The 18019-nt window shown below is 33.4% G+C and overlaps 3 protein-coding genes across 3 annotated transcripts; 1 reads left to right on the forward strand and 2 right to left on the reverse strand.

Annotated features, from left to right (window-relative positions):
* Positions 1-2506: 2506 nt before the first annotated feature.
* Positions 2507-4116, forward strand: LOC130649112 (actin, non-muscle 6.2). Its single transcript, XM_057455330.1, has 3 exons — positions 2507-2847; positions 3022-3132; positions 3239-4116. Exons 1-3 carry the CDS (start codon positions 2593-2595, stop codon positions 4001-4003), a joined length of 1131 nt encoding a protein of 376 aa, XP_057311313.1. The 5' UTR covers positions 2507-2592; the 3' UTR covers positions 4004-4116.
* LOC130649111 (kelch-like protein 20) lies at positions 2551-11414 on the reverse strand. The gene is made up of 5 exons (XM_057455329.1): positions 10463-11414; positions 8385-8565; positions 7162-7321; positions 6429-6605; positions 2551-5750 (listed from the first exon to the last, which is right to left on the reverse strand). Exons 1-5 carry the CDS (start codon positions 11386-11388, stop codon positions 5473-5475), a joined length of 1722 nt encoding a protein of 573 aa, XP_057311312.1. The 5' UTR covers positions 11389-11414; the 3' UTR covers positions 2551-5472.
* Positions 11415-12368: 954 nt separating this feature from the next.
* Positions 12369-17173, reverse strand: LOC130649110 (kelch-like protein 20). The gene is made up of 6 exons (XM_057455328.1): positions 17029-17173; positions 15795-16761; positions 15066-15246; positions 14749-14908; positions 14001-14177; positions 12369-13651 (listed from the first exon to the last, which is right to left on the reverse strand). The coding sequence occupies exons 2-6, from the start codon at positions 16718-16720 to the stop codon at positions 13371-13373; spliced, it is 1725 nt and encodes a 574-aa protein (XP_057311311.1). The 5' UTR covers positions 16721-16761; positions 17029-17173; the 3' UTR covers positions 12369-13370.
* Between the last annotated feature and the right edge of the window lie 846 nt (positions 17174-18019).

Raw genomic sequence — 18019 nt, forward strand, 5'->3', positions numbered from 1 at the left:
AAAGTTCCTGGGAACGAGATTGCAAGCAAACAAGGAATTACCCACCAGGGGAGAAAACTCCTTTTGCTTTTGATTTTTCTTTCTTGCAGACTGCAAAAAATAATGCAACTGCTATTCAAATTGTTTTTTTTTATGTTTTCATTTTATGTCTGTATTTTCTATATGTCTATATACAAGAAGGAAAATAGAGAGAACACATCTAATTGGCGGACAGATTTTTCAGTAGACTGACAACTGTATTATATGGACGAGTTTTATCGTGACGTATTGTTGCTTTTATGCTCCAGACCTCTTACATAAACATAAGAGAGAAACTCATCTAATTATCTTGGCAACAAATCTGTCTATGTCAGCATTCTTTGGCCAATCATAACATCCCGAAGTTATTTTCGTGTTTAAAAAGACAGATTATAAATCTGAAAGTAAGAAAAAATATACTATTAGTTTCAAATGCTATATCCACAACCTCGTTTCCAGAGCTGCTTTTTAATGACAGCCAACAAAATATTATTTACGTTGGGTCAAATGTTATAAAGAGACAACGGGCCCTGAAATTAAGGTTGTTCATATTAAACCCGATCATCTTTTTTGTATTCTTTGTTTCAGTTTACAAATGTGTATTTTTAACTTTTACTGTTTTATAATCAATACATCTTCATTGGAGATAAGATTTAAAAGATTGTATAAAGCTTCTCTAAAGTGCAGGTTTTTTTATCTTTAACCTATCTCAAACAAATTTAAGATATCTTGCAAGTTTGCAGGGCTGGTCATGCCATCTCCAAATTTTTTGTCGATCATTTAATGGTTAACATCGGTTAAGCCCTGTGCAGAGGTTGCTTTACCAATTTTGTAAGGTCAAAATGTATGCTACGTTCTAAGACAGTCCGCTGCACTTCATATTTTTCCTCTCAAGAGAGGGATTTTCACGAAGTGAATTGAACGGAAAAAATGTTATTAACAAGTGTTTTATAATAAAGTCCTTGGCTCGCGGAAGTGTACTGTATAAATTGTTCGACTCTTCTGCTTTGCTGAAAAAAGTGCTGCGCTTTGTAAGATCGTTACAAAAAGTAGAATTACACGTTTTTTATAAGAACCTATTTTATAAAACTTCAGGTCTTCGCCAAAAAGTAGTATTTCCAACGTTTTATTTTTCTTTATGCGTTTTTTCTTGCAATAAGATAATTTGAGTACCGTCTACAACTCGTCCCAAAGGCTCTTCTACGCCTTTGATTTCTGACGGGCCGGCTTTATACTAATACAAAGTTGTCCCGTTAGAATATCATAGGCGTAGAAGAGCCTTAGGGACAAAGCTGTAACGTCTGTTCTTTTAAAAATATGTAGACCAAAAAAGCGTGCTGTGATTGGATTGTCATTCTTAGTAAGCAAAAATGTACAACTTTAAGGCAAAAAAACTATATTAACTTTTATTCTACTATTTTTGTGCCCAGCTCTGCTTTTGACCGCGTTACAAGAAGTTCATGTTTTTAACTTGGAATAAATTTCGAGGTCTGGGATTCGTGTCTTCACAGTGAAACAACGCTTTCGTCAGACCTGTTAATATAAGCGCAGTACCAAGTTACAAATTTAGACGTTCTTGCATGTAAAAACACGTGTACAAACTGGGAACAATTTCCAATCCCCAAAACAATCGATTACTTTAAAGAGGTTTAAAAAAAGTTGAGAATTTAACATGACTGAAGACACAAAATCACGAGACATAAGACTCTGGACAAATATTGACTTTGAATTACCAGATATTTTACCTCGATGTCTATACATAGAAAAAACACCAGTTGCCAAAAATAAAATTCTTTGGCATATGTCTTTATCTTGCCAATAAATCTTCTTTTAGTGTCGCATGACATGCATGCAAAATAAAACTCTACTGCCGACTGAAATCTAGACTTCAGTTTCTCCCGGATTAATGTTTCAAACTATCTCTAACGAAGGCGTGGTAGTGTGTTATCGTAAATTCCGTTAGCTTACATATTAATTCGAGCAAGATTTCACAACAACAAAAACTTGAATTCCGTTACGCTTATGCCTGCTTGACAATTTCCTAATTAAAAATTAACGACAAGTTCCATATTAGGGTGTTTATAAAAGTAAAATTTCAAATTATAAATTCTCCACCACGGGATTTATTTGTTATCTTGTTATGAACTTGTTCTTTTGTTGCTGGAAACCATGAAGGAGAGCAGGAAACGTAACGGTAAGTGATCAAGGGAGTAACGTTCTTTCAACATAAACAAACGGTTGAGGCTTACTTGTCAATTTCAGAGAACAAAAGAAGCCACTGACGTATTGTCGTTATGTTATGATTATTCGTGTCAGCGAACCCAGTAGACTGTATCGTAGTGTCGTCAGAAGAATAAAAACAATGCCTTATTAAGAATTGATCATCCCTTTTCTTTATAAACATAAATATCTTTTATCTTATATTCCATATTTGGTCAAAAAATGCTACAACGCGTTCACCAGACAATTGCTTTAAAATCAGGGATGAGCTTCAACGATTCATTCAAGGTTAAGCTTTGAACAGAACGTACACAAATCACTTAAGTTTATCTTCTAAACTAAATTTTTTGAAAAATGGCTGATGATGATGTTGCTGCTCTCGTCGTAGACAATGGATCTGGTATGTGCAAAGCTGGATTTGCCGGAGATGATGCTCCAAGAGCTGTCTTTCCCTCAATCGTCGGACGACCCCGTCATCAGGGAGTCATGGTTGGTATGGGACAAAAAGATTCATATGTTGGAGATGAAGCTCAAAGCAAACGTGGTATCCTTACCTTAAAATACCCAATCGAACACGGAATCGTCACTAACTGGGATGATATGGAGAAAGTAAGTTTTCTTCTGTTGCAAGAAAGTTTTTTGAGACATTTGACAACGCCTACTTTTCACAGTTTTGTCAAGAAAAAGTTTAACCAGAAAAATAGGATATAAAAAAAAGTAGGAGTGTTTTGGAAATACTTTACAAAGATTATAAAATAAAAATAATGTCAAACTTCTTTTCAGATCTGGCATCACACTTTCTACAACGAACTTCGCGTTGCACCAGAAGAACATCCAGTCCTTCTTACTGAAGCGCCATTGAATCCAAAAGCCAACAGAGAAAAAATGACACAGGTAAGAAAATGCCAAAACTCCTCTAGTGAAAACGCCCACAATAGTGAACGCCCTTTCATGTTGGCTACGCCAATGGTTGACGAGTAAAATAATTTTTCTTGTTTAGATCATGTTTGAAACCTTTAACTCACCAGCTATGTATGTTGCCATCCAAGCTGTCTTATCCTTGTACGCTTCTGGTCGTACCACTGGTATTGTCCTCGATTCTGGTGATGGTGTCTCCCACACTGTCCCAATCTATGAAGGTTACGCCCTTCCCCATGCCATCATCCGTTTGGATTTGGCTGGACGTGATTTGACCGACTACATGATGAAAATCTTAACCGAACGTGGTTACTCATTCACCACCACTGCCGAACGTGAAATCGTTCGTGACATCAAAGAAAAACTCGCCTACGTCGCCTTGGACTTTGAACAAGAAATGCAAACCGCTGCCAGCAGCTCAAGCTTGGAAAAGTCGTACGAATTACCTGATGGACAAGTCATCACCATTGGCAACGAACGATTCAGATGCCCAGAAACTCTCTTCCAACCATCCTTCATCGGTATGGAATCTGCTGGTATTCACGAGACCACTTACAACTCCATCATGAAATGTGACGTCGACATCCGTAAAGATTTGTACGCCAACACTGTCTTGTCTGGTGGTACGACTATGTTCCCTGGTATTGCTGATCGTATGCAGAAAGAAATCTCTGCTCTCGCACCACCAACAATGAAAATCAAAATCATTGCTCCACCAGAGCGAAAATACTCTGTATGGATTGGAGGATCCATCTTGGCTTCTCTCTCCACCTTCCAACAGATGTGGATCTCCAAACAAGAATATGATGAATCTGGTCCATCCATTGTCCACCGAAAATGCTTCTAAATTATCACGTTATTTTTTTACTAATTTATTTATTCTCTTAGGAATATCTTTCAAATTTGTCTACGTTCTGTGTAAATCGTATTGAATGTAAATACACATAAATGTTCTGTCAATTAGACTTATCTGTTCTGTCCACAACCGAACAAACCGAAACCGAAATTTTAATAATAAAATCAAGGATAAAACTACCCCAACAGAAATAAAATTTTAAATTATTTGCATCTCTTAGATGAATGGAACTAATTATTCCTCATTCTTCTAAATCCACCCCGCCCCGAAAAGATTGCTGCTCTCAGGCCTGCAAGATGGTCAGTGCGAACCTTAATTCTACGGAATAGTAAATTACCCACAACTCTAACGCGCATTAAAAAATACGCTCGTGCGTTTTAAGGGGGCAACGGAAAGGCTGTTGGTTTTCGACTTTACTGACTAACACGAAAGTCAAGCTTGAGGCGGCGAAGAACAAATGTCTATTTTTCCAGCATGTATGTAAATTACAGACTCAAATAAAGATATATCTAGAATTTTTATCTTCTCCAGCCTCGGTCATGTTTTCATCCAGAATGAGTCTAGTTGAAATATTTCTTTGTATTATACGTTTCAGAAAAAATAGGTGCATTTGTGAGCATTTCAACCTGTTCGTAGCCCCTTAAATAACAACGTTTGGAAAATCATGAAGCCCTTAGTATATCAACTTCATTACCACGCCCTCTTAACTTTTTTTCATCAAGTAAAAAAACAAGGAGACTCAACTTTAGTTTTTAAATGTTTTACCTCATTAAAATTTACTTCAGACAATTATTAATTCCCAACCTCTTTCCCAAAGCTCTGAAAGGATGCCGTTAGAATAATCTCGATCCCAGCACCTTTTGTCTCTTTAGCATATCGGACGGCGAGGCGTTTTTGTCAGACCTGTCAATAAGCGCAGCACCGATGAGAGGCAACAAATCCTGGGACGAGGCTGGGGAACATTATTATTAATTTCTAATTTTTTTTTCAATTTTTTGCTTAAAATATTATTGGTTGTTTCGTCAAGATGACACTGCAAGGATATCTTATATCAACTTGTCAAGCAACGATATATGTAAAAAATGATGGCTTCAAGCCGTTGTAATATTTTTATAGGGTCGTATTTATAGGGTCGTATTTCTGTACTAGGAAGCAGTATTTTGGTCCCGCTTAACTTTGTTCTCGAGTACAAATTCGACTTTCATAGCTAGCGCATCTCATAAATAATCTCAAATTGTCGCTTCTAAAATATAATCTAAATGTGTAGTTTACGAAAAATATCTCCTAATACCGGCAATAATTAAGAAGTATAAAACGCAATTTCCCAACAATAACATCATTGTTTTTCGTCATTTAAATATTTACAAAATTAAAAATGTATAAATTATAATGCAGAGTAAATACATGTATGCTCAAGCGCTGCCAGAAGGATTGTGAATAATAACTTTAGAAAGTTTTTACTATTGTACATCATACATCAAAACAGCCACACCTGCTGCTGCACGTGCTGATCCCATGGGAACGGATTCTGTCCATTTGTCAGCTGTAGGATCATAATACTCAACAGTGTTCAAATACGATGGACCATCAATTCCACCAATCGCGTAGATGTATCCGCCGTACGTCACCATACGAAGTCCGTCACGACAAGTGTTCATGGGACTCACAGATCGCCACTCGTTCATGCGCGGATCGTACATATCTACTGCGTCCAATCGCTTTGTACCGTCAAATCCACCTGTAAAACGAATGTGCAAAATTATTCGTAGAAAAAAAATTTATAAAAAAATATTTGTCAACGGAGGAGAATTTCATCCCTTTTTCTCAAAAAATATTTCTGATGAAGGTGTATAAAAAACTTTATTAGGAAAAATAAGATCCCGTGTGATATGCAACACCCGCGACCCCTACATTCAAACCCGATATCTAAAAAGCTTTTTTTTAATTGAGCAAATTTAGAATACCAAATACACTCCCCTTGCTCTCCCTCTGGAAAAAAGCGTTCTTTGAAATTACTCTGCACAATACGTGTTTATATAAATTTCCTTTTATAAAAGAAATCTGAGCTTTAAATAGCATATGCGATATTGTTTAACGACTTTGCTGTGGCGGCGAATTCCCGTGGATTCTTCTTGTTTTTATAATTCTTTTTTCTCTAACAACCGTCATCTCACGCGGAAGTTTCCACTTCACAAGCAAGAATATTCTAAGATGGCTTTTAAGAGGTTTTCAAAAGTCATTAGACATGAATTAAAACAGCGAATTTTCGCTTACTTGGTTTCTATTAATGACTATTAGAAAGTAATTACTTAAAAAATCGCATATATAAAATACGCCGTCAATTTCTCAACGTTAGATTTTACTTATTTTATCAACGTAGCCAGAAAATCTGCGAGTCAGACTAAAGTAAACTTACCAGCCACATAGAGTATTTCGTCGAGTACAGCACAGCCAACACCAGCACGAGGAGAGCTCATCGGTGTAATGTAACTCCATCTGTTGGTGAGAGGATCGAAGCACTCACAAGAATCTAAGAACGTCGTGCCGTCGTTTCCACCAATGGCAAAAAGACGATTATTTAATGCAGCCACGCCTAAAGGGGGATTTTCACGAAGCGAATTAAAAGGCGAATTCAAGCTTTTTAATTTTCACAAAATAAATTAGGCGCCAAATTCATTGTTCACATTAGTTAACCGCGTTCTAATTGGTCAAAAACTACCAGGGAAACCTTTGCCCGCGAAAAAGTAGGAACTGTTTCTACTTTTCAGCGAAGCGAATATTTCGATTTTTATTTTTTTTTTTTTTTTTAGATTGGTTGTCTGCAGCAAGTTTGATGTTTCGGAACAAACAAAAACTCGAACATTCACTATAGCTACATTTACACAATGAAAATTATTTAAAACATTCGAAAAACCAACCAATCTCATGGAGTTTACTCTGAAAGTTCGAGCGCGAACGTTTAGAGATTCCAGTAATAACTTTTAGTTCCAAAAATCACGAAAAGTTAACTTCAGAATATAAAACGTCCAAAAACAAATTTTTTAAAGCGTCATGTTTTATCTTTGCTTGCGTTCAAACAGAAATATCACTGGCTTTGAATTATAGACCAGTGCAGTATATACTTCGACAAACAACAATTACTATTCTACCTGGAAAGCTTCGAGTTATGTTGATTGGTGCTACATATTCCCAGCGTTCATTCGTAGGATCAAACCGTTCAACAGTCCCCAAACAAAATCTTCCATCATATCCACCTAATGCGTAGATAGCACTGCCCAGTACACCAGTACCTGCACCTGATCGACACGTCTGAAAGTACACACGAAAACCATATATGAAAAAGGTAAATTGTTCCTTCATTCTTAAAGTGCTAGGTATGATTTAATTTATAACTTTAGAACGTTTGTGAAGTGCGCACATGTTCACATTAGTATAAATGCATTGCACAAACGTTCATAATTTCCTTATAGAAATGGCAGGTTACCTGATATCAAGGCGATCAACAGATATTTAAAAATGCAGAGTAATTCAAAAAGGTTTCCAACACATTTTCACATTTTTCAACAACATGGAGCAAACAAACAGGTGCGACACTCAAGAGACCGTTAAAATTCGTCTTACTTAGCGAATGTCTTACTTAACTGAATCTCCCCATCAATTGGGACTTTTTTAAAATATCCCACTCATTGAGATTTTTTGAACTGTAATAAATACGTTGTATTTTTCGTGAATTAATTTTGAAATTAATTTTTCGTTTTTTGCCAACTTTTAACATCCCTTCACAGTCCGTGGCTTTTACACAGCAATAAAAAAGCTTTTTCAACTCAGTTAGCAGTGTCAGGCAACAGTGTGTTTTTCTCTATACGATTTTTATTATTCGAATTTCATTTATTTAGTTTCATTTATTTTTGCTTTTTCTGGGAAGCCATTGCATTGGTGCCCCTTTTAATCAAGTTTTTCGCTTAAGAAACGTAAAAAAGGGTCCTTTTTAACGAAAGTCCCACCTATCCGGGTCTCACTTAAAGTGAAGTATTTTTGTTTGGATTTAGTAAGAAATTTAAGGAATTGAGAAATTTGGTTCCAATTAGCGAAAGCCCCACTTATCTGGGTTCTGACTTAACGCGAGTATCCTGTGGTGTAACGCGAGAAATCACTCAACTTCAACAACAATTCCAAAACAAGCCTGAAAAACTATCCAGTATCGAAAAACCGTTTCTTCTGCACAGATTCCTTCAGAATTTTCGCTATGTCCTTGGTGGTAGTAATTTAGCACGTCAAATTTCATTACATGAAAAGATTTGCTTCTGTCGCACGAAAATGATGCACAAAAATGTTGCGCGAAAAATTAATAGTAATATAATACAGTACGAACCTGCAATGTGGTGGTCTCCTGCCATTTATTTTTCTCAGGAGAGTAAACTTCAACAGAACTCAGTCTATTCACTCCGTCCGAACCTGCTATTGCATACAACTTATTACCCAGACCACACACACCATGTTGTTGTCGACGTCGTTTTAAAGCTGCAATTTCTCGCCATTCATTGTCAAACATGCTAAAAAGAAATGAATTTACCACGTGAAATAATTAACTCGAATCCGCCTACTTTGCTGTTAACCATCTGTAACATAGCTAAGGTATGTCCAAAAGGAAGGAGGCGAAATGATGAAATGCCATTGCAAGACAGAAGTAATTTGATTCTATCGTTGTTTTTGTCTTCGCATTGTTTTTTTTTTTAATTAACGCACATTCTGATTCAAGCTTAATCTCCTGCCTATTTTACACGTCTTAAGTACCCACCCAAAGTTACATCACTTTGAGCACTGTTCAACAGCATGCAGCTTTAAGATAGGTATTGAGCACTGTTCAACTGTATGCAGCTTTAAGATAGGTATTGAGCACTGTTCAACTGTATGCAGCTTTAAGATAGGTATTGAGCACTGTTCAACAGTATGCAGCTTTAAGATAGGTATTGAGCACTGTTCAACTGTATGCATCTTTAAAATAGGTATTGAGCACTGTTCAACTGTATGCAGCTTTAAGATAGGTATTGAGCACTGTTCAACTGTATGCAGCTTTAAGATAGGTATTGAGCACTGTTCAACCCTATGCATCTTTAAGATAGGTATTGAGCACTGTTTAACTGTATGCATCTTTAAAATAGGTATTGAGCACTGTTTAAAAGTATGCAGCTTTAAGATAGGTATTGAGCACTGTTCAACTGTATGCAGCTTTAAGATAGGTATTGAGCACTGTTCAACTGTATGCAGCTTTAAGATAGGTATTGAGCACTGTTCAACTGTATGCAGCTTTAAGATAGGTATTGAGCACTGTTCAACTGTATGCAGCTTTAAGATAGGTATTGAGCACTGTTCAACAGTATGCAGCTTTAAGATAGGTATTGAGCACTGTTCAACTGTATGCATCTTTAAAATAGGTATTGAGCACTGTTCAACAGTATGCAGCTTTAAGATAGGTATTGAGCACTGTTCAACAGTATGCAGCTTTAAGATAGGTATTGAGCACTGTTTAACTGTATGCAGCTTTAAGATAGGTATTGAGCACTGTTCAACTGTATGCAGCTTTAAGATAGGTATTGAGCACTGTTTAACTGTATGCAGCTTTAAGATAGGTATTGAGCACTGTTTAACTGTATGCAGCTTTAAGATATTTAAGATAGGTTTCCTGCTTTAGCTATCTTATTTAGAATGGTTAAGCTATGAGAGTTTGATTAAGATTTTGTTCAGCAAAATAAAACCGCCTTATCAAGGTGTCTTCTTAAACTCTCTCGGTATTGTTACAGAATAAGATTTTTATAGTAATAATAAGTGTCATGAAAGATTTGTAAAATTAATTATTTTTTTCAAGTTTCACCCCAAATATTCATTTTTTCCCTGTTTCTGAGGCAAGAGGTGTTACGTTTTTTTAGTTGTTGTATATTCGGGTATATTAATACAAAATGAACTTTTATACAATAGAATAGATTTGGATTTTTAGAGCGCTGTAAAAGGTATTTCTTAAACTATTTATTTGAAATATATAATTGGAGCGTTTTTACGAAACATTTAAAACTAAGGACAAGACTACAGTTTTTTAATCTGTAGTCTCAAAATCTATCTAGCTTTTCGCTATTTTTCCAAACCTCTTTTTTCTTCTAATTTCTTCTTTTAGCATTTTAAAGTAAGATCCCTTACTTAGCCTTATTAGAAGTGGAGTATAACGTTACAATTTTATATATAAAAGCTAATACTGTGGAATTAAAAATCCTAAATCCTACTTTGCAAATTCTCTGGCTTTAATGTCACAAAAGAGTCAGAACTACCTGGCAAAATTTTGCCTTAATTTACTTTATTTTATATTAATTAAATTATGATGAAAAATAATTAAATTCTTTTTAGTTCGTCTGATTCTTTACAACTTTTATGTCTATTCCCAAAATAACACAGACCTACCTGAAGCATTCTGCTTTGTTTATTATTGCTTCCCCTGCTTCTTTTCCTCCAACCACGTAAAGCAAACCAGCAGTTGAATGTCTTGATACTGTTCTAGGTGATCGCAAATTTGCATGATTTTCTGGATGCAAGTAATAGTTTTTAGCCTCATCAAGCAAGTCTCTGGACCTGAAGTCGTTTTTTATTAAAGGTTCTTTATCTACATGTTGTGTTAGAAAATGTTTTTGTAATAATGGTAACCTAGTTGCAGCCAGTAAGTCATGTAAATAGTCTTTGCGTTTTGCTGGGTCGTGTTTGACCCATTTTATAACACAATTATATACTTGCTCTTCACATTTCACATTCACTTTGTTGCTTGAAATTATGTCTCTTAGAACATCAAAAGGCATGGACACAAATTCTTCGGAATTTATTACATCCATAAAGTGTCTCTTAATAAATGCATCAACAACTTCTAAAAACCACGTACAATTGTGCAAATTGACAAATTTTCGAATTCCAACACAATTCACTGGATCTAACTGTTCTTCTAAAAAAGTACATGCAAGTTTTCGCACCTCACTAAACTGCAGTAAGGTGGCATGTTCTAGTATCGATTCTACATTTTCAATGTTTACATTTAAATTGCCTGTGTAAACAAAGTCGATAATGAGTTCTATAATATCTTCTTTGACATCTTTCAAAACAATAGTTTTTTCTGCACTTTCTTTTAAATCTCCATTAAACATTGCCAGAAAATATGGACTGCACGCAGCTAATACCGAACGATGGGCGGGATATTTTTTATCATTAACCTGCAAATTCACATCACAAAGTTTTGTGTTTTCTTTTCGATGTCGATTCATTAGGTAGAGTATTTTCGAACTATGTGTGTGAGTTGGCGAGTCCAGTTCTGGTATGTTTGAGGTTGACGACATGGTGAGCATTGTGGAAATGGTGTAAATACTTAGCTCTAGAATTTGAAAAAAAAGGAAACAGGTTATGTTAATACCTTATTTTGTTAGGATTTCTAACCAATTCTAACATAGCATATTGTAAATTCTAGCAAGATTTTAAATTCAGGAAGAGTTACAACAGAAAATTAGAAAATGCCGCACATGCCACATACAAGAAAGTCATGAAACAAGGTTTTCTATTATAGCACAAATCAACCAATTTAAGGCTTTTCTCCTGTGTACACATGTTAAAATAACATGTTTAAGAACATCAGAGAATGCAAAAGGCAAGACAAATACATAAATTTCATAAAAACTAACATTTTTTTACCAAATCAATTTTTTTCAATTTATTTTCAATATTACTTACTTTCTTATAGACACCATGTTAAAAGAACTGTTGCAGAACTTGAAAACAAAAAAAAGTGAACAGAAAAAAATAATTTGAAATAAAGACGGAAATCGTGCAGAATAAAATTTTGTCTTTGAAATAAAATTTATCTTTCAAGCAACTACACAACCCCTGTTAATCGCACGAAAAGAACTCCATTTAGATGCAAAAGAAGGGCTTTTCCTCACAAATATTTACACAGTGGAAATAGAAAATCTGTAATAAGCTCAACCTTTCTATTTTGATTTTAACGCAACAGTTTAAATTTGAATGATTAGGAAAAAAGGGAGGAAACACAGCTGTATTTAAAACTTTTTCACCTTATTGTTTAATGTTTTCTTATTCTTTTACCTCCTTTTAAAATTTTTAATATTGAATTCCTTTTTAGTAAATCAATATTAAACAACCTTGTTTCCATATCTCTGATTATTTTACTTTTACACACTGTGTTTGATCACAGTTATTCTTCATAGATTTCTTTTTATTATAGATGTTCTTTTTTCTTTGACATGACACAAATCTATTTCAAGATAAAGAAAAAAAAAAATTTGTTCTAAAGATATATAAAAATAAACAAACATCACAAAGGTATCCTTTCTAATTCCACTTGTAAATATTTTAGCAAGTAAATAATAAAGTTTTCATTTACAGCCTTAATCCAAAGTTTACATCAACAGCTACTGAAAATGATTCCTGCGTCATATCCGTCAATAAACTTATCATATAATTTTAAACACCTGTCTAAGTCGAATAAAAACAACAACAACATCTATAACACATCTTGTTTTTAAACTCTGCAAAAAAACCACACAAAAAAATAATCAAACCACAAGAAAATTCAGGCCAGTTAACTGATAATATCTTGGATAAAATAAATGAATGTGGTGAATATTGAATAATTATTTGTGATTGTTTTCTAATAAAAAGTTGAAATTTAATACACCCACAAATATGTTTACAATTTTTTTTTAAAATACGATATAAAAAACAACAACAATGCACAACCACAAAAAAGATAACAACAACAACACAAATAAAAACAACAACAAAAACACAATAATAAGAACAACATGAAATTTGTTTTTGCTTATAAAAATATATACCACCATTTAGAAGAAAATAAAACCTTCACAAAAAACAACTTTAAGATTTATACACATCATAATACAGATATTTGACAAAAAATGTGTCCATTAAAAATAAATAAAAAAAAACTATAAATAATCAAAAGTAGTATCACATAGTTCTTGACATAGAATATGTACACTTGTTATCAGAGACAAATCTAAACGTGTGCATATCTGCAAAACACAAGCATCAAAAACATTTGGTCTACAGGTCACTGAACTGTTTAATAGAAAATTCTAGTTTGTTACTAGGGGGGAATCAAAACTTACATTTTAAAGCAAGCAAGGATGTGGAGGGATTTAAGGTTGGTTTGATCAATAAAAAAAAATTGTTTAGTAACTGTATTTAAACAGCTGCCTTTACTGTTTACTGTTCACTGGAAAAGATCATAACAATGACGAAAAGTAAAAAAACAATATGTACAAAAAGAAACACAGCATAACACATATAATCCTTATATGTTTACACCATCAATTAGCACAGCGGATCCTGCTGAAGCACGTGGCAATATCATTGGAACTGTTTCTGTCCACACATTAGTAGTTGGATCATAATACTCCGCAGTGTTCAAAAAACAAGAGTCGTCTATTCCACCAATAGCATAAATGTAACCGCCATACGAAATAAGCGATAGACCATCTCTTTTCTGATTCATTGGACTGACTTCAGTCCATTTATTCATCCGTGGCTCATACATTTCAACTAAGTTTAGGCAGTCAACACCGTCAAAACCTCCTGGAATAATAATAATAAAAACCATGAAAATCATGTACAATGTACTAAAAATAGGACACACTTTATGAAAATCAGTGTCATAGTCAGAGGTGTGCATTAATGTGAAAACAATTTATGTTTTTCAATTTTTATTTAAATTTTTTTTAAAAAAAAAACACTTTTTCTATTTAGGATGTTTGTGTTAAAAACCTTTGAATACATTAACCTTGATCAAAATTATTTCATTAACATTACAAAATTAAGTTTTAAATCCGGTTTCTTAAAAGCTTATACCTGTAAACTTGATGTCAATTTAAGTAGTTAGTTCAATACTTAAGCTTTAGACCAATAAAAAGAAAATTAATTATACCAGCCACATAAAGCATTCCATTCAGTACAGCACAACCCAGTCCAGCACGTGGAAATTTCATTGGTGCAATGTACCTCCATTTATTCATGAGAGGGTCAAAACACTCGCATGTGTCCAAGAATGCTGCACCATCATTTCCACCAATAGTATAAAGGCAGTTTCCAAGGGTAGATATGGCTACAAAAAAACATAATTGTGTTTTCTTAAAAAAAAATTGAACTTGCACTTATTGTATTAACATAAATTTAGTGCGTAAATTTTTATCAGCTAAAATTTAACTGTTCTGTATTTTAGGTTTTGCAAGTGCTACAAAAGTGGACATGGACCTACAAATATTTGCTTGCCAAGTGATTCGTCTATTGATCAGGAACACAGAGGAAATAAGATTCTCAAAATTTTTAGGCCATTTTAAACAAATTTCTGTGGCCTGTGTTTGAAATTATATAAATCATGAAATTAGTGTTGCATCTACTTTGATTTATTAGGTATTTTTTTGTAGTCCACAAGTGCTATAGATTTTGTCCTATTTTTAATAGTTCAAAAACCGCTTTCGCACCTTTTTTGTTGAAAATCAACAAATTACTGCCACTTTTAAGGCCCAAATTTGGTTACCCATTATTCAAGAATAAATGATGACATTGGGTAGTGAAGTGTTCACTTTTGTTGAAAAAAAACATTGCTCAGTTCCAGGCCTTTTTTCTGGAATAGAAAACATTAAAAACAAAAAAAGAACAAAAGAAGAAATTACTTGGAAAGCTCCTTGCTACATTCATAGACGCCACAAAATCCCAACGTTGAACAACTGGATCAAACCTTTCCACAGAATTTAAACAAGATCTGCCATCATATCCTCCAGCAACAAATATTGCGTCACGAAGTGCACTTCCAACTGCACCAGATCTACATGTCTTAAAAACAATTGTTGGTTTGACTTTCGGAAAATGCAAGTTTACCCATGTTGTTAAGTTTGAGGGCAAAATGACTAATTTTAATTATGGCATTTGGCAATGTGAGAGTGTGTTAAGATAAAGGTAGTATACAAGATTTAATAATATTGTTGATTACCTGTAAAGAAGAGCATTCTTTCCACTTGTTTTTTGTAGGAGAATAAACTTCAACAGAATCCAGTCTGTTTACACCATCAGAACCAGCAATGGCATAAAGCTTTTTATTTAGTGTACAAACACTTAGCTGCTGTCGATTCTTCCTTAGATTTGCCACCTCACTCCATTTATCATTAAACAAACTATGATTAAAAATTTTTTTTATTATCATACACTCCCAAAAAGCAAACTTCTGAACCAAGTGTTTGAAAAAGCAAAAGTGGTAGAATTTACTGCTACAAATAATATAAAATATATAATATGGTCGAATCATTAAAAAAAGTTTTTGTTTGGAAGTTAAAGAAGAATGTAAGGATAGTTTGACACATTAGCAACAAAACAAGATCCTATAGTGAAAAGGAATTATAACTACAAAGCCTTGATATAGTTCTTTTTAAATGTCCTTTTTGAGTTTACCTTAACCCCAACTTTAAAGGAAACTTTCTGAAAATTTATAAAAAACCCTTGTGTCATACTTTAAAAATTCTTCTTAGCATGAGCTCTTCCAATCTATTATTTTAATTTTTTAATTTTCTCTATATTTTTCATATTAGCAGTTGGAAGGACCTCGAATTCATCCTTATGGTTTTTAAAATTGTACCTCTTATAAGAAAAACTGAGGCATATAAATAGCATCATTCGCAACCTAATTAACGTTTGTCGTAATACAAATGATAATATATAAATGTACCTGTAGGCTTCAACCTTGTTTAAAATTGTTGAAACATCTTTCTTTCCACCAATGGCATATAATCGCCCACATGTAGAATGCCGGGGTATTGTTCGTAGAGATCTTAACTTTGCATGTTTTTCTGGTTGTAAGTGGTAATTCTTAGCTTCATCAAGCAAATCTCTGCATTTCGGATCATTCTTAATCAGTGGCATCTGATCAACAACATCCATTAAAAATTGTTTTTCCAGCAATGAAAGTCTAGTTGCAGCTAAGAGTTCTGAAAGTTTTGGTTCACGTTTAATAGGATCATGTTTTATCCATTTTAAAACGCAATTGTACACTCTTTCCTCACAATCTACATTCAGTTTTTCACTTAAAAGAATTTCTTTTAAAACGCTAAAAGGTATCGATGTAAATTCGTCCGAATTTAACACCTGTAAAAAATGTTTTTTCATAAAATTGTCCACCGTGCAAATAAATTTTTTACAGTGATGTAAATGCACAAATTTACGGATACCAACACAATTCTCTGGATCAAGCTGTTGTTCTAAAAAGTTACAAGCCAACAATCTCACTTCACTAAACTGCAGTAGCGTAGCATGTTCCAAGATTGATTCCACATTTTCAATATTTACATTTAAATTTCCAGTATAAACAAAGTCAATTATGAGTTCTATAATATCTTCTTTGACATCTTTTAAAACAATAGTTTTTTCTGCACTTTCTTTCATATCACCGTTAAACATAGCTAAAAAGTATGGACTACACGCAGCTAATACAGAGCGATGGGTAGGATATTTCTTCTTGTTAACCTGCAAAACCACATCGCAAAGTTTTGTGTTTTCTTTTCGATGTTGATTCATCAAGTAGAGTATCTTTGCACTATGTGCCTCATTATATGTCTCACACTCTGGTAATTCGGAATCTGATCTCATAGTCAACATGATGGATAACAAAATCCAGCTTCTTTTTGTTATGTTTTGCCCTGATTGAAAAAAATAATGTGACAGACTCAACTAAGCTGAATTTTCTGAGCAGAATGATTTTGATTTGTTCACAAAATATTTTGCTGATTTATAGTAAATTGAATTAGTTCTGTGTATATAATTGACTAAGCACACACCACTTTAAGTTTCAATAATTACCAAAAAAACAGCAATTTTAATAAAAATCGAATTGTATAAAAAATCCACGTTAACAAAAAATCATATCAAGTGCTTGTTCCTCCACAGCGTCAATAATAAGTAATTACCTGCAATTTCAACTTCCACTATCACAATTAATTGCTAAATGTTAACAAAAAATGTTAGTTTCACTTTCCAAAGCAATGACGAAGGAGGTTAGTAAAAATAAATAAAAATAAATCACACATCTTTTTTTGACAGAAAGAAACATAAACATAATATCATCCACACTCATAAAAACAAATTCTAAACAATATTCTGCTCGCTGGAATAAATTAGATCAAAGATAGAGTCACACAAATCTCGATTCTTTGATGTAAAACCATAAAAGGTCACATGATTTAACATTTAAATACAAATACAGGAAGTAATGGATAGTCATAATAGCATCTAATCAATTGCAATAATTTTTCTTTTGTCTTTTTATAAAGATAAAATAGCCAAAATTTATAATTAAAGTTTTTTAACAATAAAGTTTAAACAAAATTATAAAGCTGTCCATTCTGAATATGTTTTGTTAAAATCAATCAGCTTTATTTAAAAAACACTTGTCACATGTTGAGACAAAAAAAGTAAACAAAAACCAAAAAAAAGAATAAGAATATGTTTTATACATAGAGCATAATAAAACAAATAATTTTGTGCTATGCCTCAAAATCCTTACAAAACAAATTTTGTTTTATCAGTGTTCAAATATTAAAAGTAAGCCATGGACAAACTATCTTCTCTAAATTTTATCCCTAAATCTTAAGGTTGTAGAATTCATCCTAAGGCTTTTCTTTTCTTTTGGTTTTAATGTTAACTTAATCCCTTCATTTCTTTCTAGTCATACTCAGCATAATAAAACAGTTCGATTTTGATGACAAAGTAGACAAATAGCTATTTTTTCTAAGTGTTATCAAATTCTCTTTTAAGGTCACATTTTATAGTTATCTAGCATTAGAATTTCTTGTCTTTAAAAAATAAGTTTGTGCTTTTGTAACAAACATTGGTTTGAAAGCTTTAAAAAGAAATCAATTTGTATTTTGTTAATTTGTTTCTCCTCATCTGAAACTTCAA

This window comes from Hydractinia symbiolongicarpus, chromosome 7 (assembly GCF_029227915.1).
Source record: "Hydractinia symbiolongicarpus strain clone_291-10 chromosome 7, HSymV2.1, whole genome shotgun sequence".
Taxonomy (NCBI): Eukaryota; Metazoa; Cnidaria; class Hydrozoa; order Anthoathecata; family Hydractiniidae; genus Hydractinia; species Hydractinia symbiolongicarpus.

Bases quoted from the DNA above. Each gene is read 5' to 3' on its own strand.
- LOC130649111 (XM_057455329.1), bottom strand. From the start codon at position 11,388: ATGCTCACCATGTCGTCAACCTCAAACATACCAGAACTGGACTCGCCA. The intron at 8,566-10,462 runs GTAGGTCTGTGT...ATTTCTTTTTAG, and splicing joins AACAAAGCAGAATGCTTCAG to CATGTTTGACAATGAATGGC. The intron at 6,606-7,161 runs GTAGAATAGTAA...ATCCCCCTTTAG, and splicing joins CATAACTCGAAGCTTTCCAG to GCGTGGCTGCATTAAATAAT.
- LOC130649110 (XM_057455328.1), bottom strand. From the start codon at position 16,720: ATGTTGACTATGAGATCAGATTCCGAATTACCAGAGTGTGAGACATAT. The intron at 14,178-14,748 runs GTAATTTCTTCT...GTTTTTTTGTAG, and splicing joins TGTAGCAAGGAGCTTTCCAA to CCATATCTACCCTTGGAAAC. The intron at 13,652-14,000 runs GTATAATTAATT...TTATTATTCCAG, and splicing joins TGGAATGCTTTATGTGGCTG to GAGGTTTTGACGGTGTTGAC.
- LOC130649112 (XM_057455330.1), top strand. From the start codon at position 2,593: ATGGCTGATGATGATGTTGCTGCTCTCGTCGTAGACAATGGATCTGGT. The intron at 2,848-3,021 runs GTAAGTTTTCTT...ACTTCTTTTCAG, and splicing joins ACTGGGATGATATGGAGAAA to ATCTGGCATCACACTTTCTA. The intron at 3,133-3,238 runs GTAAGAAAATGC...TTTCTTGTTTAG, and splicing joins ACAGAGAAAAAATGACACAG to ATCATGTTTGAAACCTTTAA.